A 25,818-nucleotide genomic window follows, 5' to 3' on the forward strand; every position below is an offset into this window, starting at 1 on the left:
GAAATGGCACATACATTCTCAACTACTTTCAATTCACTGGCTCTCGTGACCCGCCGTAGGTCTCGCTCGCTCTTACCCATGGTACAACGATAAGGGCTCTCATGACAATTGGGCATTCCAACTTTATCTATACTAAGGATAAAGGGGGAGGGAATTCCGGTTCCCCCCCCCCCGGCCCGCGTCCCAACCTGCTTCAACCGGTGGGTGAACCTTGCAGCTCCGAGAGCATAGTGACGTAGAGAGAGAGAGAGAGAGAGAGAGAGAGAGAGAGGGGCGAACCGCTGGCTATACTAGTCTACATAAGCCTACTTTCAATTCACTAGTGTGGCCGGCAGCCTTATCTATACTAAGGATAAAGGGGGAGGGAATTCCGGTTCCCCCCCCCCCCCCCCCCTCCCCCTTGCCACGCGTCCCAACTTGCTTCAACCGGTGGGTGAACCTTGCAGCTCCGAGAGCACAGTGACGTAGAGAGAGAGAGAGAGAGAGAGAGAGAGAGAGAGAGAGAGAGAGAGAGCGGGGGGGGGGGGGGGGCGAACCGCCGGCTATACTAGTCTACATAAGCCTACTTTCAATTCACTACTGTGGCCGGCGGCCTTAAAATAACTCACTGTAAACCAAAATTTTCACGGCCAATCTCTAGCAAAGCCACCAGAATATTCCTTTTTGTCAAAAGGATAAAGGAAATTGCGACACGTGGCACTGGAAAACCGGGCTCCTTAATATATGGTATAGACAGTATAGATTGCGAACACAGCTAACGAAGCGGGAATTTCCATAAATTTGAGGGTAATTTTCCCAAGATTTAACTGTTCTATCATTGATAAAAGAAATGCCTTGTGTATAAACGCAGTACGGCTTCTGTATTCACCTGCTCGTCCACTCACGCAAGAATTGCGACAAAGGCTCTCCGTCTCTACCCCTTCCTCAAGGGTCCAACGCTTGCCATGAGCCTGTTCTTGGTTTTTCTCCTTGATGGAGGAAAAGCACAACCAGATTACCGGTACGCCTTGCATGGCCAGGATCTTTCCTGTATACATTTAAACTGAGAGAGAGAGAGAGAGAGAGAGAGAGAGAGAGAGAGAGAGAGAGAGAGAGAGAGAGAGAGAATGTTGAGCTCTTTATGTTATCTCAAGGTTGTGCTTCAGTACCCGCATTGCATTGCCACATTTGCAGCTTCTTCTGAAGAAAAGGTACTCTTCTTCTCACATCCAAGCACCCACCAGCTCGTACAAACACCACAATCCAGATATTTGTGACTGCAATGCTATTGCTACCATGTCTTAACATGATAACATAAAACTGTCTTGATCAAAGAGCTTTCTTTAGGAAGAATCTAATTGCTTGATGCCGAAATTGAAGGGCACACTCTGATAGGAAAGGATATGGTTATATTTGTGTATTGTAACCTTGGAGCGAAGCCTTTGCATACGGGAAAAGGATGCGGGTAACGTCTTAAAATGAGCTGCTAATGTTTGAGGTTTTTGTATCCCAACCTTTCTACATCAACTAGACACACCATTCGATACCTCAAAAGCTCATAGGAAATGACCCAGTAGATTCAATTGAGAATTGCATTAACCAGTGTACAACCTTAACCAGCACCATTTTACTCAAAATCCATACCAGGGCAAGAAATGAAGACTGCATTACCTCAAACTTGTCTTTGCAAGCTAAGTGCATTACGGTCTTAATTATTTTATGCACAGAATTTGAGAATTGTAATTCTCATGCAGAAGTCAGTTAAAGGGTGGATGACACGATTACAGGCAGTGTTCTTTCTAGCAATGTTGAGCATTGTGATTGCTCAGCAATCCGGGCAAAGCATTTATCCAATGGATGCCCTGAAGCCTTTGGCGTCAGCATTTTACATATTTGGGGACTCGACAGTTGATTGTGGAAACAACAACTATTTGATAACTTTGGCAAGGGCAGATATGCCACCTTATGGAAGAGACTTTGATGACCATGCACCTAATGGACGATTTTGCAACGGAAAAATCAGTGTAGATTATCTTGGTGAGTGCTATGCAACTAGTTCTTCTTTATTGCAGCAAAGAAGACGTATGAAACTCTATGCGCATGGGAATATCCGAGTTGTTTTTCCTTTGGGTGCATTACTTGCATGGAGCTTGCTCTTTAAATCTACAAACTTGGTGCATCTAGGGAAAATCATGAACACAACAAACACAGAATATGGCGATTTCTACTCTTGTTTCAAAAGGCAGCAATTTAGTGCTCCTCATGAATGCTTCATGTCATATGTATTTCGGAGCCTAAGAACTAGAATTTTTATCAGATATTGCTCGTCTTTCATCCTAACAAGGATTACATGAAATTACGGTGATAACTATGTGTTGTTAATTGTGGTAGTAGCAAACTTTTCTATGTCTAGGTCAGGAGTTTTTTAAGCTGCTACTGTTTTCCCTCTCTGGCCCTTGGGTTTTACTTATGATTTCCCTACAAGCATTAAAAACAGTCATTCACCCTATCTTGACAAACTTATTCTTCTTGAATTGTAGTTATAATTTTGAGAGTACAAAAATGGACGTTTTGCCTAGTATTTCTAAATTATCTTCTAGAATTGTCTGACAAGTGAAAAGTGGACCGTGCTTCAAATACCACCCCTCTCTTAAGTTCCTCCAATTGAGGATCAAGCTTCTAAAGTAGAGCTCATTTCTTTGCAAATTAAGCACAGTTTGGAATAATCGTTTCAAGCGAGGAACTTGTATTCTTGCCTCTTCTGGGCTGATTCTCTCATTTTTAGATTGCAGCGACAGAGAAAGGATTGAAACATTGCAAACTTCATTGTTGTTGCCCCATCATATCTGCGTAATAGGGGAGCTTGAAGACCCTAATTTGATTCTTATATCTCATCCATAGCAAAAATTTGCACAGCCATGCACATGAAGTTTGAGGTGGATACCCTCCTTTCTCCTTCTGCCTCAAAACAGTATAAGGCCTAGGGTTGATTCTCAAGATCATTTGAATAAGGCCGGTTGAAATATCCAGAGGTCATGATCCGGGCAAGGATAATTCAAAGAAGAGGAGACCAGAAATGAGAGAGCCTTGTTTCCCTCATCTTCTTTGTAACAATGCAGCTTAAAAGGAATGAGGGTAATTGAATTTAAGGGAGTGCTCTAGCCACAGTCTTGTCAGTCACTTCTTACTCTTTTTAACAGAAAATCCTGGGTTTAACATCTGAATGTCGTGTGTTTGTATTAATCTTCTGGGGAGAGTTACACAAGCTCTTAATGTTTGAGGTTTGTGCAGCACTCTACATGGGTTTACCGATGGTACCAACTGCCCTGGGAACACCAAATGTAACGAATATGACAAGAGGGCTAAATTACGCTTCAGCTGGTGCTGGAATCCTGCCAGAGTCTGGCTCTGATCTTGTAAGTATTTTTTCAAGGTTTAAAAAAAAGTATCCTCCATACACCTCCCTCCAAAAGTTGATTGATTTATTGCTAAGAGTTTTTGTCTGCTGACACAGGGCCAACACATTTCTTTTAGCGAGCAACTTGGCATGTTTTCTAATACAGAGGCCAAAATGTCCTTATTACTTGGCCAGCCACCAGTTAAACAAGCTATCGATAGCGCCTTATTCTATTTCTCAATAGGCAACAATGACTTCATTCATTACTACCTGCGAAATGTTTCAGGGGTTTTGGAGAAGCAAAACTCCGTGGAGTTTAGCAGTATGCTGTTAGAGAACCTGTCAAATCATTTGAAGGTAAGCTGCCTAAGTTTGTCAATTAGCTTTAAATTGCCAAACAGTCTTTGAATCGAGAATCATCAAGGTTGGGTGTCCGATCAGCATTGAGGTATCCTTATACTGGTTTTTTTACAAGGCCACCTGCATTGAGGTAGCCGTAAACTGTCGTATTATGCTTGTCTAGGTTTTTTAATGTTTACCTTCTTATTGAAAGCCATGCATTCCCTCATCGCATTCTAGCATATAACAGAAAATGGAAAATGATGGTTTTTAGGCTGCAAACCGAAATCCTCATTATCTTTTGAACGTAAGAGAATCTGTCTATCAAGGAAAGGAGCAGAGGCCCAAGGTGCAGCACAAAAAATTAGTTACAGCAGAGGCAAATGTTTAGAAGGCAAAGAAGAATTGTCCAAGTTACAATGCCAAAAGTATGGAGTTTAGTCTAGAAGATCTTCTTAAAGGGAGGCTTGGTCTTCTTACAATCTTCATGTAGAGAGGAGAAATACTTAGACGAAGTCAATTTCCACGTCATTTTCCAGCCCCTTTGCATCCATGGCCGAGTAATTGTCGAACTTTACCAGGTTCTGGCGTCTTCCTCGCTTGATCCGCTTCTTTCACCGCACCATGGAGAATAAAGAGAATGCTCATAGCTGTTCCAACTTCCAAACTCTTTCAAACGTGCTTCGCATCTAGGATCTTAAAAGTGCCTCATGTTGTGATCCACGCAAACATGTACTTAGTCCCTACACATTTTCACTTGCAGCTCTTGCATCACTCCAAAAGAACTTTGTAAATATGTTGGCCTTGCCTGTAAGCATGTTATAGGCATTTCGAGCAATCTCTATTGCCTGAGATACAAGACAAAATTGGTTGGAATAATAGCTACCCAAAACTTCTTCACATTGCCGCCCTTTTGCCTACTCAAAGAGTCATTGTGGTTTATATGTGATGTTTGCAATGAGGAAAATGAGACGCCTTATAATTAGACACCTTTTTCTAGGTGTTTGTAGACTGTGTTTTCCGTTGGGTCTTAGACTTTTGAGTTCATGCGTAGAACAATGGAATTTGCTTTGCGCTTGGACTTGTGCGTGCATGTACATGCTCGGAAATGCCACGTGGGCCAGCTTTCTGTAGGGTCTAGTACCATCATGTACTTGCACAGGAATGTCCTCCAGTTGTAGGCTCACAAACAAGGATTGTCCATTCCGATGTTGCATTGCATATATATTTACTTGCATGTTTTAGTTTTACACACTACCTTTTTGCTTGAATGCTGTGAATAGTTTTGGGAAACGAGGACGCCTGCCCGAAACTGTGTATGCTATTTGTTGACACATTTTGTGGCTTGTGAATAGGTGGTAAGTATAGTTGTAATAGACTTGGACACTTCAAGTGGAGAATCTACAGCAACAGATGTGAGGAAACTGCAAACAACTGAGTAAACTTTGGAGAGAGAGAGAGAGAGAGAAGAAGAAGAAGAAGAAGGAGAAGAGATTTTTAACGTCGTAGGAAACTATCCCAAGAGACCTTAAAGATCTAGCCGACGAGGAGAGTTGAACTCAAGACCTGTTATTCAAGAGAGAGAGAGAGAGAGAGAGAGAGAGAGAGAGAGAGAGAGAGTTTTTCAAGCCAAGATGCACTGGCCCCAAAGACTGGCGCCCCTTCCATATTTCTCTGTGTATCATGGAGCTCGGGGGCTTCTCCTAGCTCTCATCGTCTCAGCCTGTTGTCGGGTGATCCTCTGTGTCTGTGTGACGTGTGGCAGTAGGGTGGTGGTCCTCTCGAAGAAGTGGTTAAGTTATGATTGTCTGGTATCCTCTAGAGCCACTACAGTTGCCAACAATGTCTTTGTATGTCTATGTATCTTCACTAGAAAATGGCCAAATTGGCGTTGATCTCTAGAATTGTGAGAGAGAGAGAGAGAGAGAGAGAGAGAGAGAGAGAAGGGGGGGTGGCTTGCTCCTGTTGCAGCTCTCTTTTACAGTCTTCCTTTGCCCCCTTGTCTCCAACTTTTGTTGTCAATCCCTAATTTTATCCTCTGCATCATGGTAGTTTTTTTTCCTATGGTTTCGTAATTGTGTTGTCACGTGCACATTTAACCCTAAGTGCACGTGGACAAGCTAACTCCTACTTCTAAGGTTTAGGACAACCTAGGAAGTGTTTTGGCCCCTTGTGAGCTTGTACGCAGGATGTGCATGTCGAGGCACTTTAGAGTAGTTGCACACCCTCTGATTGCACATGAGCACAACCAATGTCTGCGAGGTGTAGGCACTCGGGAGTGCCAAGCCTAAGTAGTTTCTTGCATGTGAAGCACCTCTTATTAGTACTTATCAATAATTGACAGTTGTCAACATTTAGTAAGTCGTGGGGTTTTAATAAGCCTTGCCCAACCCAGCCTTGCATTACCTATAAAGATGACCGCCAGGGTCACTATTCAAACTTCAATCATCATTAGTCATTACCAGCAACACCCTATGGGCAGCCAGCCCATCAGTACGCTCAGCCATGGCGTTTTTCCACCATCATCTCAGCCCACCAGTGTTTTCACATCAGCAAGTCGCCCTCTTGTAGTAGATGTCCTAGCATTCCCAGGACATCAGATCGGCCTGGCGTTTTTGCACCTATCAGCACCCCGTTACCAGGTCAGCCCTAGCGACAAAAGATTTCAGGAATAGGCCTTTTAGATCAGCCATCGTTTTCAGATTTCGGCCCATTTCCAACATCGTCATCAACAACCTCGACATTGGCAATAGCAGCTCAGCCCATAGCCTCGTCAATTTGCAGATTTAGAGTGGGCTACACAAGCATTTTGCATTATCAGCCCTTAGCCTCTTAGATCCAAGTATTAGTAGCAAGATCCCATTAGCATCTCAACATTAGGACCATTGTATCAACATTTGTGCAATCTAAAGGAAATACATCTCTAGCGATAGAGAGGGGGGCCCTTTGGGGGGGGTGTTTGGGACCTCATCCGGTGTTAAGTCTTCTTTCTTTCTCTATCACTCACAATATCTCACTCCTCTCTCTAGTCTATTGCACGTCTCTTTCATGAAATAAAAGGAACCTTGAGTACACATTGAGCATTTATCCTGAGTTATCACCATAAAGCACTTCTATTGCACATTACATTGGCTCTTTGACAGTGTTCCGTCTCATCACTCAAGAAAAGAATCTAAAGAACCGAAAATAATTAAAGAAGTTTTGTGTCCTTGCCCCGGACTAGTACTTGTTGCCTACAAATATTAGCCACTCCCACCCTTAGTCCAGTGTGCATCCGGAATGCTCTTGTCCTCATCGCTAGTCTTAGGGGCCATTAAACCATAAAGAACCACAATTTTTTTTGCTTGTTTCAGATTGCGCGTAACCCAAGACCACTTGGGTGTGTATCTCTCTAATGCGTGTGTTGAAGAGTGGTAATTAACCCAAAAAAGAAGGGCTTGTCGAGTCTCCCCTTGCTCCTCTTTTCCACTCATCGAGAGCGACCTCGCATATTGAGGCAGGCTAATCGACATGAGGTGGGAAAAAGCAACCTTGGCGTGAGCGCAAGGCCCCCAAGGGGTGCGTCCGCAGGAAGGAGTTGAGCTTGGGTAAGAGAAAAGCCTTCTTAAGCCATCTTCCAAGGTAGTACCAGGGATCCAATACTCCCAAGTACCCAAGACATAGTAACATGGAACGGCGGTCAGGGTCGGGAACGGAGGTCGAAACGGCAAAAAATAAAAGAGTTTTTTTTGGTCATTTTTTGACCTACACACATGCCACACACATAGAGCATCGAGGAATCTGCTGCGGGAAGGTGAGCTGGTCTACCTGTTGGTCCTGATGCGGAGAAAATGCAAAACGCTAAGGTTGTCCTGCTGATGCAAAAACGCCAAGCCTCTTGCTGTCCTGATGCAAAAATGCTAAGCGAACTGCTGTGCTCTGCTTCGCCAGGTTGATCTGCAAGTTACAAAACGCTGGTTCTTGATGATGGCTGAAAACGCTAGGTTGACTGTCGGGGGTCTTGCTTGAGAAGGTGCACTGCCGGATGTTTGGTCCCCGTTGCCTCTTCTACCAGTAAGTGCTAGCGCTAGGGTTTCTTATATACTGGCTTGCTAAATTGCCCTACCCAGTTTCCCAACAAAAGTCACTTAAAAATAATAAGTGAAAATTGGCTAAAATAGAAAATCATCGAATGCCCAAAAGCATATCACATCCTGAAAGAGGAGAGACTACAAATTTTTTGCGGAAGGACGCTTGTTGAACAGTGAGCTATTGGGAAAGGAGCAGGTGCTGAAGGTGTTGCAAGAGGGGGCGATGGAAGCAGGAGAGAGAGAGAGAGAGAGAGAGAGAGAGAGAGAGAGAGAGAGAGAGAGAGAGAGAGAGAGAGAGAGAGAGAGAGTGATCGTGTTCACACCCGTCCGGCCGGCCATAAGGCACTTAGCCTTTATTTCTTACAAACTCCCACTAATATCCTGAAGTAGACTTTTTGCAATCTGGATGTCCAGCAAAGTCTGCATCTGTAAAGCCATCTGTAAGGTGCAGCGGAATAAATGTTGTTCTTTTCTGAAGATGAGTGCTCCATAATGTGCTCAAGGTTCCTTTTTGTTCTTATGGAAGGGAGAGCCTTCCGTTCTTAATGAGAGAGTGCAATGATCATAAACAAAGTGAATGGACACTGTGCGTGCAAATGTATGAGACTGAGAGATAGAGAGAGAAGAGAATACGACACCAAAGACGACGTAAAACCCTCCTCCGAAGGCCCCACTCTCGTTGGCAAGAGTGGTCTACGATCGATTGCACAAACTGGTACAAAGTGGATGCATGTGACTGATGCAAGTCTAGGCTAGATCGATAACGACGATGGGGATGGCGAGACCGATCTAAGGGCTGAAAACTGATGCTTTTGTATTGCTGTCAAAAAACGCTACTGGCTGAAATCTGATGCAGATTTGCTGTTGTCCCAAAAACGCTAATGGCTACAAATCATTGGAACCAAAAACGCTGATATGGCTGGGTCTCTGGAGTCTGATGGCTGAAATCTGCTGTTCCTTTAGGTGGTCAAAGGCTGAAAACTGTTGATGCTTTGTTTGCTGAAAACGCCATGCAAAAAGGGGAACGATTTGGGGTTCTGGAAAACGCTAGGCTTGAGGTTGTCTTGCGATGCAACTGGATAAAAAACGCTAGCAATGGAGAGGCTATGGCGAGGTGGTTGTTGCTGAAAACGCCAAAGGCTGATGTCTTTTGGCTATAGATGCTTGCTGATGAAAAAGCTAGGGGTGCTTGCTTGGAGGAAATCGCCAAGGCTTGGTCTTGCTGAGAGAGAGGGTGAACCTGCTGCCGAGGGTCCGTGTTCTCCTTGCTCATCTACCAAATAGAGCTAGCCTTGGTTTGCTTATATATTATCTTACCCAATTTGCCCTACTTAGTTCCCAACAAAAGTCACTTAAAATAATAAGTGAAAATTGTCAAAAATAGGGAAAATAGGTAAAATACACAGGAAAATTCCCGTGAAGGATTTTGATGGGAATGCTTATGATCATGCTGTGTGCAACCAGAGGATATGCATCTACACTAAGTGCCTGGGCACGCACGGTCTACGAACAGACTCATCGTCGTCACCGCCATCGTCACCATAGCGTTTTCAGCCCTTAGCGTTTTCAGATTTCAGCCCGCTCGTCGCCATCCTCATCGTCGTCGACATGGTCGGCAAGTCCATTGCATTGTAGAGATTTGTGCAATCAATAGTAGACTGCTTTCGCCATAGAGAGTGGGGCCTTCGGAGGAGGGTTTGACAACATTCTAGTGTCGTATTCTTCTCTCTCTATCTCTCAGTCCATTCAGAGTGTCTTCCACTTTGTTTGTGATCATTTGCACTCTCACTAAAAGAACGAAAGGTTCTCCCTTCCGTAAGTAAAAGGAACCCTTGAGCACAGTTCAGAGCACTCATCTTGAGCAAAGTTCAACGTTCACTTCGGCTGCACCTCACATTGGTATCAAAGCTTTGGCAGTGTTCTATATCACTCAAGGAAAGAACCACAAGGATTTTTTTTTGCTTGTTGCGGTCGCATGTAACCCAAGTCCACTTGGGCGTGTCGATTCCTAATCGTGTTTTTGAAGAGTGACAGGAAACCCAAGAAAGAAGGGCTTGTCCAGCCTTCCCTTGTTTCTCTTTTCACTCATTGAGAGCGGACCGTGCACTTAGTGGCCAGCCAATCGACGTGAGGTGGGAAAAAACAACCTTGGTGTGAGCGCAAGGCCGCCAAGGGGTGCGCCCGCGGGAAAGAGAAGAGCTCGGGTAAGAGAAGATCCTTCTCTAACACATATTGCAAGCTCAAGAAGAACCTCAAGACCTCAAGACCCTCAAGACCTCAAGACCCTCAAGAACTCAAGAACCTAAGAACCACAAGAGCCCAAGTTCCTCGTGAACTTAAGAACCCAAGACTTCAGTGTATGATCATCACCGGAAGCGGAATGGATACTTCACATGGAGGTGATGAGCATGGAAGTGGCGAAGAAGAATTTTCCCCACCAGGAGGTTTTTCCGACCCTCCCCCTTCCCCATCTACGCCAAGGATTGTATCAAATCCTATGGAGGCTTTGGTCAAGATGATGATGGATATGATGATACAACAAGAAGCGCAACGCGTTGCCTTGGAGCGCGAGCGCAAAGAAAGAAAGTCAGAATTGGATTGTGAACGCGAAGAAAGAATGGCAGCCTTAGAGCGTGAGCGTGAGCAAGTACGCTTGGCAGCCGAAGAAAGAAAAGTAGAATTGGATCGCGAATGCAAAGAAAGAAAGGCCAACTTGGAGCGTGAGCACGAGCAAGCGCGCTTGGCGGCCGAAGAAAAAAGGGTAGCCTTGGAGTTAGAGCGTGAGTCGCAGAGAGACCAACGCATGCAAGAGTCGGTCCTACAGGTACTCACCTCGAAACCCGAGCTGTCCAAAGATGTTGGTGGTTCATCAAGTAGCAGAGACTCGAACTCCAACAACCCCGACACAGAGAAGATCACATTCAGTAAGTATGATGGTAAGATGGCTGCGAGTGTTATTCATTCTTGGTTGCAATGCTTATTTTACGACAACTAATAAGACAAGGAATAACAAGGTTTTGACGACAGCCATGTACCTTGCTGGTGATGCTTGCCGATGATGCCATTAATTGGTACCATGCATGGCAAGACACAATTGGCCGCGCACCTAGAGGAAGCTGAGGAAGACGCGTCCCTTTCTTTCAATTGGGCCGACTTCCAAGACAAGCTCCAAGGCCCGGTTTATGCCACCTCAGTACCTAGCGCGGTTAAAAGACGATTGGCGTAGTCTCAAGCAAAATGGTTTGCAAGTTATGTCTTTCTCTAATCGTGTTTTGCAGCTTGGTACCCAATTACGCAAATCGGATGATGAGCGCAAGGAGGCTTTCATTTTTGGGTTGGAGGACTATATCAGGTTTGATGTCGAAGTCCTCGACCCCATAGATCTCAACAAGGCGGTAGCGATTGCTCTCGCACAGGAGATGAAGCACAATAAGGGAAAGCCGAAGGAGAACAAGACTTCTCAAGATACCACTCAGACTTCTTAGAACCCTCAGGATGGTAAGAACGGTAACAATGAAAGAATTGTAACTCTTCTAACCAATCTTCCTCTAGTCTCTCAGAAAGGAACTCTCCAAATGAACCTAAGGGTAAAGCAAACACAATTGCTAAACCTAAGCTCACTCCATATGAAAAGGCAGAACAAGGAATTTTAGGAGGATACATAACGTCGGAAGAACAAAGCATTTATTCTAAGGAAGGTCGACGTTGACATTGTTACCAGAGTTACCGGGGAACGGATTCTGAGGCCTTAAAACGCCGGAACGGCGTTCCGGTCGGCTGGGAGTGAAGGGAACGTTTCGGAACGGATGGACGTTCGGCAGGCAGCCTGTGACCGGAACGGCAGGGCAGGAATGGACCGGAACGGCAGCCAACGGCTATAAACGTCTGTTTTTTTAAGTTTTAAAAAATTTGATTGTTTGGGGCAGCAATGTCTACTTACAGTGCCCACCTCCATAGCTTATATAATAGCCCTTTCTACCTCCATTCCTCACAAATGCATCAAGGTTGAAGGCCAAGCTCTCCACCTCTCTCTCTCTCTTGGGCTAACCCTCAAGGCTCATGGTTGAAGGCTCAAGCCTCAAGCTCTCCACCTCTCTCTCTCTCTTGGGCTAACCCTCAAGGCTCAAGGCTCAAGGCTCAACTTTCAAGCTCTCCTTCTCTCGGTCTCAACTTTCAAGAGGTGAAGCCTCTCTCTCAAGCTCTCTATCTCAAGTTTCAACTTCTCATTGCTCAAGGCTCAAGCCTCTCTCTCGCAGGCCCTCTCTCTCTCTCTCTCTCTCTCTCTCACGGATAATTCCATGGCCTCTTCTTCTCGTACAACCCCCTCCGTTTATGCGGGCAACACTCAAAAGGCGAAGAAATGGTTGTGGTGGGATGAAGTGACCTCGGAGGGCACCTTATCGGCGGCGGGAGGTTCTCGTGCATGGGCATGTAAGCTATGCTCTTACACGCGGAAAGAGGGGCATGACAAAGTGAGGGCACACTTTCTTCGAGTGTCGGGACATGAGGCGAGATTTTACACCAACGTAACCATCGAGAAGAGGAAGGAGCTCGAGGAAAAGGATCGGCAATTCAACCATAAAGCCAAGCCCGCACGCAAAGGTATTGATCCAAAGACTCTCATTTTCCCTTCTTCCTCTCTACCCGGTGTAGGTGTTGGTGCATCTTCACAAGGTCCAATTCGTCGCCAAAGGACCCTTGCCACCTCTTGGGACCCAAAGAAGAAGGAAGAGGTGGATGCGGCCGTGGCCCGATTCTTCTATCACGACCATATCCCGTTTGTCGCGGCGAGGTATGTTCATTGTTTTATGATTTATCAATCTTCTCTCTCATTTCTTCCGTTATCGTCGTTTCCACTTTTTTGATACTAACCTCTTCTATGTTTGATCGAAATAGGTCGGAGTATTGGAAAGTCATGGTGCAACGGATAGGAGAGTATGGCACCGGCTATGTGCCGCCATCTTCAGAGGCTCTCCGAACCACTTTGCTCGATCGAGAGAAGGCTATCGTGGAGCAAGCAACCCTCAATATTCAGCGTCTTTGGACAAAACATGGCATTTTCCTCATTGTCGACGGGTGGAGCGATACAAGAAAGAGATCTATCCATGGTCTCGTCGCATACTCGAGTGGAGAGATGTACTTTGTGCACTCTCATGATGCCACCAAGAGTGGCAAGTCCGCCGATGTCCTCTTTGCAGAGTGGATAGCGGCCATAGAAACAATCGGTGAGCAACACATGGTGGCCTTTGTCACAGATGGGGAGGCATCAAACAGGGCAGCAACAGCTATTATAGAGGGCCACTATCCGCATGTGACAGTGTGCTTTTACATGGCACACTGCTTGAACAATCTTCTAAAAGACATCGGCAAGCTAGACTGGATCGCTCCAGTCATTGCTGATGTAGTGAAGTTTGTTACTTTTATCAACAATCACAACTTGGTTCGGAGTGAGTACCTCAAGAGGTCGGGCGGCAAAGTGCTTCTAAAGTATTCAGACACCCGCTTCGCATTCAACTTTCTTCTTGTGCGCAGGCTGTCTGAATGTCAAAATGTGGTCCGACAGGTCTTCATTAGTGATAGTTCACCACCTCTCCCTATGCAAAGACAGTTGTAGGGATTTTGTGCAAGGATAAGGCAGAGGATCTTGAGTTCTTGAAGGAGCTCAAGAGTCTAGACGCACAGGTAAAACCGGTGGTTCATTTGCTTCGAGTTCTGGATGGCATGGTTCCTTGCATTGGCAAGATTTATGAGGCAATGGACCGCATGAATGAGCAGCTTGCACAGCTTGAGCCGAATGCAGAGCGATATGAGGAGATCCATGCGCTTTGCAGCTCGAGGTGGAATTCATATACCTCACCTTTACACGGGGCAGCGTACATGGTGGATCCAGAGTTCCAAGGTGTAGGGCAAGAGACAGATAGGGAACTCATGAACCAATTTACAGAGATCTTAAACAAGATGGTTCTAGACAGAGATAGGCGACGCATTCTCAGAGATCAGTTGAGACAGTACAGAGAGATGCGGGGGTCATTTGGCAGTCCAGATGCTCAGATTGATCATTGGAAGATAGGTTCAGTGCTATGGTGGGAGGACTATGGCTATGATGGCCCTGAGCTTCAGAGATTGGCGATCCGTATTCTCAGCCAGTCAGTTAGTACCTCATGCTTGGAGCAATTGTGGAGTACCTTTAGCCACATTGCTTCCAAGGGATCATTTGGCAGTCCAGATGCTCAGATTGATCGTTGGAAGATAGGTTCAGTGCTATGGTGGGAGGACTATGGCTATGATGGCCCTGAGCTTCAGAGATTGGCGATCCGTATTCTCAGCCAGTCAATTAGTACCTCATGCTTGGAGCAATTGTGGAGTACCTTTAGCCACATTGCTTCCAAGAAGAGAAATCGGCTTTGGAGTGGAGAAGGCTAATGATCTTGTCTTCGTTAGCGCAAATTTGAAAATGCTTTGCAAGAGTACAGACAAACAGACAGATCCTTTTACACAGTGGGAGATGGAGCAAGAGGCTCCTCAGGCAGGTGGAGATGCACATCCACCAACACCAGGTACTTTATCCGTGGCTGAGATCGAGCCGGGCTTAGAGCTCGATGATGAGGAATGGGAGGATGTGCATGATTTACAGCGGGCTACTACGGATTGGGAGGCCTCTCAAGCTAGTGGCTCGAGTGTTGAGTCTTTGGGATTTATCCTTACCTTTTTGTATGACTGCTTGAGCCTTGTCCTCTTTGCGATTTGTAGCTACTAGCATCTTTATGGTATTTGTCACCTTCAGTCTTTTGGTATTGTGGTCATTGGTTTGCCTCCCTTTGGTTTTTTAAATTTTTGTAGCACCTTGGCGGCCCTTGAGGCTTGTTAGCCATAATTAATTCCAAAGTGTTATCTCTGACTACTACTCTTGCAATTATTTGAGAGCATTGTGTTTGCTCAATGTTGTATATGTGCTATGTACTCTGGGCACTGCACATCCCAATCAAGTCATAATAAGGTTGAATGGTCTTCGAATCGTGTTTTTTGTGTGTATTAGAGTCAAAGGACTCTAGTACTACTTGTATTCAAACACATAACGCTAAAAAAAACAATATTTGTCTGTTTTTTTAGCCTCCCGTTCCGGGCCCATTCCCGTTCCCCCGTTCCCCCGTTCCGGGTAACTTTGATTGTCACATCAAGGGTCACATAAAAAGAACATGTCCTAAGCTTGACTCTAATGAATCTAAAGAACCCATAGAACCCACATCCTCTGTCAATGCAATAAATGAGAACACCAGTGTGACCCAAGTTTCTCATGATCCTCCCATTGATGAGTCACTCATCAAGTGTTATGGTCATGTGAAGGGTCAATGTTTTGTCATATTGTTTGACCCAGGCAGTATGCATGATGTGATTAGTGACTCTTGTCGAAAGAGCCCACTTGGAGGTTAGCAAGACATCTCCTTTTGAGGTGTTGGACTTCGCTCTCGGTATGGACTCTCTCATCACGCAAGAGTGCCTTGATGTGTTGTTCACTGTTCAACAAGTGTTCTTCCGCAGAAAATTTGTAGTCTCTCCTCTTTTAGGATGTGATATGCTTTTAGGTATTCGATGGTTTCGTGAGCATAACCCTCTCATTGATTGGGCTGCTTATACTTTTACTTTCAATGCTAAAAGTGACTCTCCCATTGTCATTTGTGGGGAGCAAGTTGTTCATTCTTCATCTCTCATTTCTAATGTACAAGAGAAGATTGAAAAGAATCAGGAGAAGGAGACTCTCTCAGTCTTTTCTTCTCCAAAGCACGACACGCATGATTTGCATGATCAAGATGTGATTGTTCACAAGCATGATGAATTGCATGATAAAGATGTGATTGTTCATAAGGATGATGGTTTAGTTGATGCTTTGTCTAGTGAAGCTAACCTCATTGCAGATTCAATCAATCACGAAGAACCAATCTTGGCTCTCGAGTTGAGGTTCCAAGAACCCCCACAAGAAGTATTATGTGTACGCATGATTAGTTAGCATGCATCGTTCAAGTGTTTCATTCGTGATGGTTTCCTGTATTTTAGTCACCGTCCTTATGTGATCCCCTTTCATAGGCATTCGATATGGTACGATGAACACGATTCACTCATAAATGAGCACGGATGTATGCGGATTACTCATGAAAAGATGAAATGTTTGCACCCAAGGAATTCACATTCCATGTCTCTTCCTTGGCATGACACAATATCTTTCGTCTCCATTGTGATTTGCCTTAGCGTTTTCAGATTTCAGCCCGTCTCGTCGCCGTCCTCATCGTCGTCAACATCATTGGCAAGTCCCTTGGATTGTAGAGATTTGTGCAATCAATAGTAGACTGCTCTCGCCATAGAGAGTGGGGCCTTCGGAGGAGGGTTTGACAACATTTTGGTGTGGTATTCTTCTCTCTCTATCTCTCAGTCTCAACACCTTCATTCAGAGTGTCTTCCACTTTGTTTGTGATCATTTGCACTCTCTCACTAAAGGAACGGAAGGCTCTCCCTTCCGTAAGTAAAGGAAGAGAGAGAGAGAGAGAGAGAGAGAGAGAGAGAGAGAGAGAGAAAGAGAGAGATTTTTAATGTCTACGTGAGGCCGAAGTCGGCTTATGAGACAATTCAAATATACATGTGTATGTCCTCCATCTATCGGAAAAGACAAAACAACCCAAACTTTTACAAAAAAAGGATAAGGATGAAAACCTTGGTTTGTGATGGGATCTATGAGGGGGAATGGAGCTCTACTACTAGGGGTATGTACATGTCTATATGCTCAGGTTGTACAGCCATGCAAATGCATCAAGCCAGCTAGCTCCATCCTGTGCTAATAGGAGGGTGTAAAATGTGGTACAATGGACGATCGTGAGCAAGAGCTGCCCGGATGAACACAGCTGGGTGAGCCATCATCTGGGCTCGTCTCTCCTTAGTAGCTTGACGCGCTCGGGTTTGGATCTCCTCAATCTGTCTGCATTAAAGTCGTGGCCCGTGGGGCCCGGCATCCAGTAACACGGGGGCTTCGTCTGGCCCGGCTCGTCTCAGCCTGCTGGAGAGTCACTCCCCTAGGTGGATCTGGGAGTGGAGGAGGTGTGGTCCTCTGGAAAAAATCTGTAAGCTGTGACTGTCTCCCCTCCCTCCCCTTTGTCTCTGCAGGTGGCTGTAGGAGCGTGCCTCTGTATCTCCGGCAGGTGGCGCCCCAGCTGTCTCTGATGTCGAGAGTGCATGATCTCGCGGAGGGTAGACTGAGAAAGAAAGAAAGAAAGAAAGAAAGATTTTTAACGTCTATGTCAGGCCGAAATCGGCCTATGAGACAAATCAAATGTACATGGTGTGTATGTCATCCGTCTATCGGAAAGACAAATGAAACAAAACTGATACAAAACTGAACTGAATGTAGGTAATGGAGTATCTGAGGAGGGATGGAGCTCTATCTCTAGGGGTATATGCATGTCTATATGCTCAAGGTAGTACAATCATGAGAATGCATCAAGCTATCTAGCTCCATCCTGTACAAATGGGGGGATGTAAGATGTGGTACATGGGCGGGGCTGGTGCCAAGGCTACCCGGATGAAAGCTGTCGGGTCGGCCCTCATCTGAGCTACTCGCTCCTCAGTGGCACGGCGCTCCCGGGCTCGGATCTCCTCGATCTGTCGGTGGTGGGAGCTCACGCCCCTGTAGCCTGTGACTCGTGGTCGTCGTCTAGCTCGGTTCACCTCCGCCTGTGGGAGTGTCACTCCTCTCTGAGTATCTGGTGAGGTAGGGGTGGCAATCCTCTGAAAGAAGTCTGTGAGTTGCGACTGTCTCCCCTCTGTCTGTGTAGCTGTGCGTGGCTGTAGTAGTGTGTCCCGATGGCTCTGTATCTCTAGTAAGAAACGTCCGAGCTGTCTCTGATCTCGAGAGTCCATGATCTCTCGGAGAGTGGGCTGTCCTCTGAATAAGGCCTCATACCTGCCTCTGATCTCAGTGTATGCTCTGCATCTACATACAAAGTGCTCCTCACTCTCCACCTCCTCTGTGCAGGCTCTGCAGACTCGCTCCTCCCTGGGAACACCAGTATGTCTCCCGATCTCAATCTCTAACCTGTGTGAAGCCACTCTCAGCTGACCAATCGCCACCCGTGAGCTATGTGGCATATATGTGTCCATATAGCGTGGTCTCTGTATGAACCCCCCAGACAATATGGTGAGAAACTGGTCTCTGTAATCTGACATCCTCGTCCCCAAGCCAGGTGACTCCCAGACTCTCCTAGTGTATAGCTGCCACAGATCCTGTCTCAATACCAAGTTTCTCTCACTGCGAGAGAGGTGAACAGATGGTGAGTGGGGGTCGTACTGGAATGGTGGTAGGCTCTCCATGTCAAGACCGTGTCCCTCAAACCATGCTCTGACCTGTGAGTACCAAGCTCTCTCATGCCCACTCTCTGATAGCTGTATAGCTGCCTCAAATGCTCTACGAGTAAGTCTGTCAGGAGGTAGCTCTCTCATCCTCTGGATGAAGCAGACTGTCTAGAATAATGCCTCTACAACCATAGGTGGTGTGGCGAGCTCGGCTCTAATAATGTCATGTGGCACTGTCTTCTTGCTGCGGAGCAAGCGTGAGATCATACATACCTGTGGCCTCTCAAGCTGTGTCCACTAGTCAGCTGTCAATCCTGGTGCCCATACTGCCGCCGAGTACATCAGGGCCGGGGTGACTAAGGTGTCGAAAAGCCACCCCTTCGTGCGGGGCTCCTGAAAGTGTGCCTGGTGGCATCTCCGCTCTAGCATGGTCAGAGCTGCATATCCTCGGGTGAGCCTGTCAGCAGCAGCCTGCCTCATAGTGAAGGGTCCTGGTAGGCTGGTGAATGTGATGCCAAGGTAGACATAGGAGGTGACTACATCAACCTGTCCTCCTGCTGCTGTGAAGGTGGCAGCGCTCCTCACTGCACTGGATGTGTGAAAGATCATGACCTTGGTTTTGCCAAGGTTCACAGTCAACCCCTTGTGTGTGCTGAATTCGTCCAAGGCCTCAAGATGGCGTTGCAAGCCCTCGGGTGACTCTGAAATCAACACAATATCATTAGCATATAACATGATGTGGACCGGAGTACCTGCCAAGTCGCTCCCCTCTCCCCCTGCTCGTAGTATGTAGTCGGAGATCTCGTCGATGTAGAGCCCAAAGAGTGTCGGGGAGAGTGGGCATCCTTGCTTAACACCAATGGTGCTAGCAATGGTCTTTGAAAAGCCGCCTGGGCAACGAACTCGACCCGTCACCCTCTCGTAGAGAGTATATATGGCCCAAATCATCTCTGTCGGTACCCCAATGCTGTGAAGGCGTTGGAAGAGTCTCTCGTGTGGGACTGTGTCAAAGGCCTTGCGGAAATCCACAAAGCAGCAGTAAAGCCTCTTCTTCCGCGCCTTTGCCCCATCAATGAGGCAGCGCAGAACGAAGATGTGGTCAGTGGTGGAGAAAGCTCGTCTGAAACCTGCCTGGCCTGGAGCTCGTAAACCCTCGGTCTCTGCGTAGCAGCTGAGCTGTGCCTCAAGTATTGCTCCATAAAGCTTGGCCATCGTGTGGCCAATCATGATAGTCCTGTAGTTCCCTGGGTCCAGGGTGTCGCCAGATTTGTGGATAGGCACTATGGTGTGCTGTGTCCACTCCTCTGGGAAGCCCTCCCCTATAGCCCGGTTGAAGACATGTGCAATCAATGGGGCTATAGTGGAGGCCGCATAAATGATGTGCTCACTCTGTAATCCAGTGTGGTCAGCTGATCGTCTGTGCTGCATGCGGCGTATGGCCCTCTCTACCATCTCTGCTGTAAAGAAGGAGGAGCACGTGGGGCGTGGCTCATGTGGCTGTGGGATAGGAGGCTGCCCTGGCACCTCATAGAGGCGCTCTGCATAATCATGCCATATCTGTGGATCCTCAATAGCTGTGGTCGGACGTGGCTCGCGCAGGGTGCGCCATGCCGTCGCGCTATCTATGCTCATGAATAGGCGGTATAGCTCAAGCTCCTGTGCCTCTTCGAATGCTCGCCGCTTTTGGCGTGTCAGCGTCTTCATATCTCGTCTGGCCTCTCTCTCTGTGATCTCTCCTAAGGCTCGCCGTGCACGGAGGCGTCGGTATAACTCTCTGCACTCATCATCATACCAGCGGTTCTGAGGCATAGTCCCGGGGGGGGAGTGCGTCCTGTGTGAGTGGTGTGTGGAAAAGAGCTAATAGCTGAAGTGTGGAGAACGGAAGAGATATGTGATGTGAGAACTGAGAGTGGTGTGGATGGGTGGAGGAGGCATAGGCCATGCTCGACCTCGGCTGAGTAAAGAGAGGCTAGCTCATGTGTGAAATGGATGGTGGTGTGTGGAGTGTGTGCTGTGGAGCTGTGTGGGATGGTATCTCCGGTGATGGAGAAAGAGAGGTATGTGTGTCGGCTCCGATGGGTATGGGTGGAATGGTGAAGGATGTGATAAGGTGTGTAGCCTCCCTGGGTCCCAGAATATAGTCGACTGTACTCCCCCCTCCCTTTGTAACTCCATGTGGCATACAAGTCAGGCGCCCTGAGGTGGGCCACTGGGCCATCCCGTTATAAATAACGAGACGGTGCTGGGAGCCAAGTCGAAGTAGGTGTCGTCCATAGGTTGTGACTGGAGCTCTGTCTGCTGTATCTCTCATAGTAGCCTCCTCATCTAGAGTGTGTAGTGCCTCTGGGTCCTCGTGGTCATATGCCTCACACTGCTCACTGCGCGTACGAGCATTGAAGTCTCCCATAAGGAAGACTTCACCCAGTGTGGAGTACTCCATAATCTCCTCCGTGAGGCATGCGTACGGTGACTCCTGCTCAATAGGGGCGAATCTGGAGCCTGTGGGAGCAAAGTAGCAAAGGGCAATGTAGACGATCCTGTCTCGTGAGAGCTCGAGGCGAATCCACATGTATCGGGCCTGTGGGTCCCGGGCAACAATCTGTAGTCTGCTGTGAAGCCCCTGTCTAAAGAGTATGGCCACTCCTCCTGAACCGCGAGTGGTGTGCTGGCGCATACATCCCCGATGTAGAGACTCCCATTGGAAACCATGTATCCGTGGTAACCCTCTCTCTGGGCTCTCGTGTGTCTCTGTAAGTAGAATGATGTCTCGACCTCTCATCACCTCCTCAAGTCTCTCTGGGTGTGTCCATAGGTCTCCATTGCAATTCCAAACCGTGACATGAATCTCCTCGTGTGTCCCACAGGCCGCGAGTCCCTATGCGATGGTCTTGCCATCAATGATAACCCTACCATCTCGATATACTGCCTTCTTCCCTTCTTTGCGGGCTTGGTGGACTCTAGGCATGCACGTGCGGCGGTGATCTTGTTGCATCTTTGTGAGGTCATCATCAAGATAAATCGGGGGGCCTTCTAGCCCTCTCAAGATGACCCTCTTTCGGAGGAAAGAAGTTCGAGACTCCTCGGAGGCGAATTGGAGGATGAGAGCTCTCTTCTTTGGATCTTTGCCGGCTCTCCAAACTTTGGAGAAAGGGATCTCTTCTTCCTTGTATCCCACTTTCTTGCATAAGGCTTTCCCATCGCTCTCGGGTGTGGACCCTTCTTCTTCTTTGATGCCGGTCACTCGCACATTGAGACGGCGAGCTTGTCGCATTTTCTCCTCCTCGATGGTTGTGTGTACGATGAGTACCTCATCTTTTTGGGCTTCCTCTCTTGCTACCTTCTTGATATTCTTTTTGACCACTTCGACCCATCCTTCTTTGGTGGCTTCTAATTTCTCCTCAATGCTTGCGGTGAGGGCTTTGGTGATCTCCTCCTTGAGGGCTTCCTTAGCCTCCTCTTTAATCTCTCCTTCCTCGGGGGTGAGGGATGTGATGGAAGCATTAAGGAGGTCGATTTGTGCCTTCATCTCTTCTTGCTCTTTCCTCCATCTCTCCCTCTCCTTCTCGTTCTCCCGTGCCCTTCTCTCCTTCTCCTCTTTGAGGTTTTGGATTTCCGCTCTCATGTCCTCTTTTTCTTCGTTCCATAGCTTGATGAAGGTGGCTTTCTCCTCCCTCCATATCTCTCTCTCCATCCACCATTCTTTCATGTCCTTCTCCAATTGTGCAAGCCTCTTGTTCGTGAGCATGAGATTGTCTTCATTGTCGATTTCGGCGTCTTGATGATGGGGGAAGACATAGTTGTATTCGGAGCTACCCTCTCTTCATATTGTGAAGAAGAGGGGAGAAGGGGAGACGTGTGTGTATGCGTGTATGTGTGTAGTGTGTGTGTGGGTATGTATCCGTGTGTGTGTGTGTGTGTGTGTGTGTGAGAGAGAGAGAGAGAGAGAGAGAGAGAGAGAGAGAGAGAGATGGCTGTGTGATCGGGAGCGAGGAGGGGCTGCGTGAGGGGGAGGCTGGAGGGGGGCAGCTCAGCAGCAGCAGCAGGTTGGTATAACAGCGGCAGCAACAGGCGGGTACTGGGGGTGCTGTGCAGGTGGGGTGGGCGCGCTGAGCAGCTGGGGTGACACAGCAGCGCGCTGTACAGCAGTAATGTGCCTGGAGCAGGAGGAGGGCGCTGGTGCAGCAGGTCCGCGTGCTGGTGCAGCACAGCAGCAGGTCCGCGAGAGATGCAGCACAGCAGCAGGTCCGCGCGCTGGTGTAGCACAGCAGCACAGCAGCAGGTCCGCGCGAGAGAGAGCAGCAGGTCCGCGCTGGTGCAGCACAGCAGCAGGTCCGCGAGAGAGAGAGAGAGAGAGAGAGAGAGAGAGAGAGAGAGAGAGAGAGAGAGGGAGATTATTTGTGATGCTATTGCAGTTGCTTATTGGAGGTGGCATTAGAAAGGTTGTGCTCGTTGGGATAGGTCCCTTAGGATGCGCCCCCAACTTTTTGTCTGCCTACAATAGTTCCTCAGGAGAATGCATATCAGAAATCAATTCTCTAGTGCAGGAGTACAATGTTGGTCTTGCTCTATTGACTGCTGATCTTCGATCAGAGTTTCCAGCTTCAGAAATTATATATTGTGACATATTTACAGGTGTCTATGACATTGTGACACATGCTCAAGCATATGGTGCGTATATACTTGCTCTTTAGTAACTTGATGTTTCATTTTGTGAAGGCTAGAATTCCTTGTGAGAGAATGTAGCCATATTCCTCATAGCAAATATTGTCGCAGGGGATATGGCTGTCGTTCAAGATTTGTCAGCATTGAAAAATGAACAGCTCTAGAACAAAATATTTTTTTGCAATCTTATTATATGGAATTTTTAACGTTTTATGCAAGTTCTAAGTTCTATGACAGACTAACTTGGCATTGTACAGGATTTGAGAACACCAATACTGCATGCTGCGGAGCAGGGAAGTATGGAGGATGGGTAACATGTTTGATGCCTGAGATGGCTTGTACAGATGCAAGCAAATACATATTCTGGGATGCATTTCATCCAACAGAGCGAGTCAATTACCTCACCTCTCTGCTTTTATGGAATGGATCTGCGTGTTCACCGTACACCGTGCAGGAGCTTGCTTCAACATAGAGGTGCTTGCTTTGAATGACATTGCTGCCTCTTGAAAATGTCGACACCTTGCTCTATAGAACTTTCCTCTAAAGAGTTGGGAGGAAATAAGAGGATCTTGTCTTGGCTTCTTAAACAAGGAAGATTAACAAGTCGAATTTGATTCATTATAGAGTAGTCTTGTAAGACAAAAGTTCTGTCCATTTTTGGTTTGTAGAGGGCTATGGCTTGTAATAGAGATTCAACAGAGGCCGTCATTACCATGGTTTGTAAAAACCTTGACCTTTGGAGCTGGGAACCCTTAAATGTGATGTTTCCATATTGCTTGACCTCCAAATTTTTTTGTAATTGTTGGACACTCCTGTGTAATGAAAATCATTTTGATACGACTTCCAGGAACCCTTTCTCTCGCATGTGAAACTGATCGTTGTTCAATGTTTATGTGACGGTTTTTGTTCAGAAATGACATTGTTCACTTATCAACTGTGTAAACCTTAGATTTCAACCCTGTTTAAGCCTATGAATTTTTTATTGTTTATTTGCACTGCAATCCATGTATGTCTGCCCCTGTGGCCAGAGGATTGTTTTTTGTTTTATAGATCTTTCTTGGGATTCAAGAAGCTGGTATTTGTGCACGGACGTGAGAGAAAGAGAGGAAAATTTAAGCAGCTGCCTGCTCCCTATTTTTTTGGTTGAAATCAGATTTTTCTAGGGTGAGTCAAAGAATCAAGCAATAAACATGAGCTATTCCAACTAATCAGCGCGAAAGGTTAGAAAGCCGCCTGTTAAGGCTTTCTTAAGCCATTACTGTTTTTTAAGGGTTGGGTACACAGCCAGCTTCCGAGAGCAGATTTCCAAGTAGGTGTCCAAGGTTACATTGGATGCGTTCAAAGGTCTTACTAGATGTGTTCAAAGCAGGGTTGTTCATGTCTGATGGACGGACCCCCTGCATCTGACATGTCGAATCTTGTACGGACATCCAAACACTAGGCGTCCAGCCAGTTTGCTGTGTTTTGGGCAAAATTTGGTCCTTCATGCCACTATTGTCGCATGGCCCATGGGCCTAGGCTCAAGGGCATGCAGACACTTCGGCCAAGGTTTTTGTTGGATACTTAAAAAAATCATTACATGTGCTCAACATTTCTAGGTGTTCTTGAGCACAGAAAGCTGACAATCGTTGAGAGACCGAGTGCTGTTTGAAACATTTTAGGATATGGGCCCACATTCATCAATGAGCAACTTCGCGGTTGGAGCAGTCATTTGATCATGATAACTTTTACAAGGCCTGGTAGACTTGGCATTCACGGTAGTATACTCACTGAAGCATTCATGGTCTTCTTCACTTGATGCACATAATAACCAGAGCATTCATAGACTTTCAATTGATGCACATTATAACCAGAGAATTTTCATCTATTTCAGCAACGAAGAGAATTGAAAACAAAACCTTTGAAGACGGGTTGGGAAGAATCCCAAACCTCGAGCGAGCTTTTTTGAGCAATCTCTAAAGCGAGCAATACATACTATCAGAAACCCCAAACTAATCAAGGTGTTTTTAACGATTACAAGCAGGTCTGCGGAAAAAATGAAAATAAGATCCTGTTCATTTCAATGTTCAACCCTCCACAACATTTTAGAGCACAAAGATCTCCTTCCATTTCTTCCATAAAAGAAAAATATCACGTAGTCCCTAGCCCCTCGCATGCATACCACAAGCCTTCTGTTAAAAAAATAAGGCTTCTGTCACTAGTAGAAATTGCATGACTTTACATTAGCTGGAGCTTAGGGTGCCATGTTTGCATGCACAACTTATCCATTTTGAAAAAGTTTTGGTGGATGATACTTCCAATGTGGAAACACCCTTGGATGCCTAAAATCCATTGTGATTTGTAGCATCTATTGCTATGAAGGACAAGAGTGCAAAGAGAGTGGCGCATGAGCTTCTTTTCACTTATCGAGATGCCATGCATGTACACACAACCTAATCACCTTTGGTGGATCACACTTCCAATGTGCCAATGCCCAAAATCCACTCTCTTTGGTAGCATCCATGTTGTGAAGGAGAGAGGAGCTTGAACTTTTATTCTCTCTCTCTCTCTCTCTATTATGAGTTGATGCTGCTTACAAGCAATGCCTCGTACAAACTGCCGAACCAGTATAACATCCTCGGATGGCGCAACTCCAAGCATGGCTTGCACCTAGCTAGGATGATGCCTCTAGGATCTGCGCCAAGTATTAACACCCCCACTTCCATCTCCTTCCCCACCCTCCAACATTCCCTTTGAACCTGTAAATAGTCTTTCTCCACCTCTCTGTGAGTTTGTAACCCTATGAGAGAGATTTGACTTCACTATTACTATCCGAAGCTTCTATCCGTTATTGCTAGGTACATTGACTTCCCTATTATTCCTCCTATGTTAAAACGTTTCTTCTTCTTCTTCTTCCCTTTGGAGTCCAAATCTCTCTCTCTCTCTCTCTCTCTCTCTCTCTCTCTCTCTCTCTCTCTCTCTCTCTCTCTCATGGCTAGAGATGGATTCTCCTTCATTTTTGCTTCTCTATGTTATTCTATACTTTTCAAAACAAAC

General features: G+C 46.5%; 1 protein-coding gene across 6 annotated transcripts; it reads left to right on the forward strand.

The window, feature by feature from the left end:
- The first annotated feature begins 845 nt into the window (after window positions 1-845).
- Window positions 846-23,632, forward strand: LOC147446579 (SGNH hydrolase-type esterase superfamily protein). Of its 6 annotated transcripts, none has more exons than XM_086525783.1 (7): window positions 846-1,000; window positions 1,134-1,190; window positions 1,737-2,016; window positions 3,271-3,395; window positions 3,494-3,733; window positions 22,533-22,788; window positions 23,040-23,632. In XM_086525783.1, exons 3-7 carry the CDS (start codon window positions 1,752-1,754, stop codon window positions 23,252-23,254), a joined length of 1,101 nt encoding a protein of 366 aa, XP_086381909.1. In that variant the 5' UTR covers window positions 846-1,000; window positions 1,134-1,190; window positions 1,737-1,751; the 3' UTR covers window positions 23,255-23,632. The 6 variants fall into 6 exon arrangements, with proteins under 6 accessions (XP_086381909.1, XP_086381910.1, XP_086381908.1 ...); XM_086525784.1 differs by having other exon boundaries at window positions 1,767-2,016; XM_086525782.1 differs by having other exon boundaries at window positions 847-1,000; window positions 1,734-2,016.
- Window positions 23,633-25,818: the final 2,186 nt, after the last annotated feature.

This window comes from Adiantum capillus-veneris, chromosome 12, assembly GCF_014529385.1.
Source record: "Adiantum capillus-veneris isolate H3 chromosome 12, ASM1452938v2, whole genome shotgun sequence".
Lineage (NCBI taxonomy): Eukaryota > Viridiplantae > Streptophyta > Polypodiopsida > Polypodiales > Pteridaceae > Adiantum > Adiantum capillus-veneris.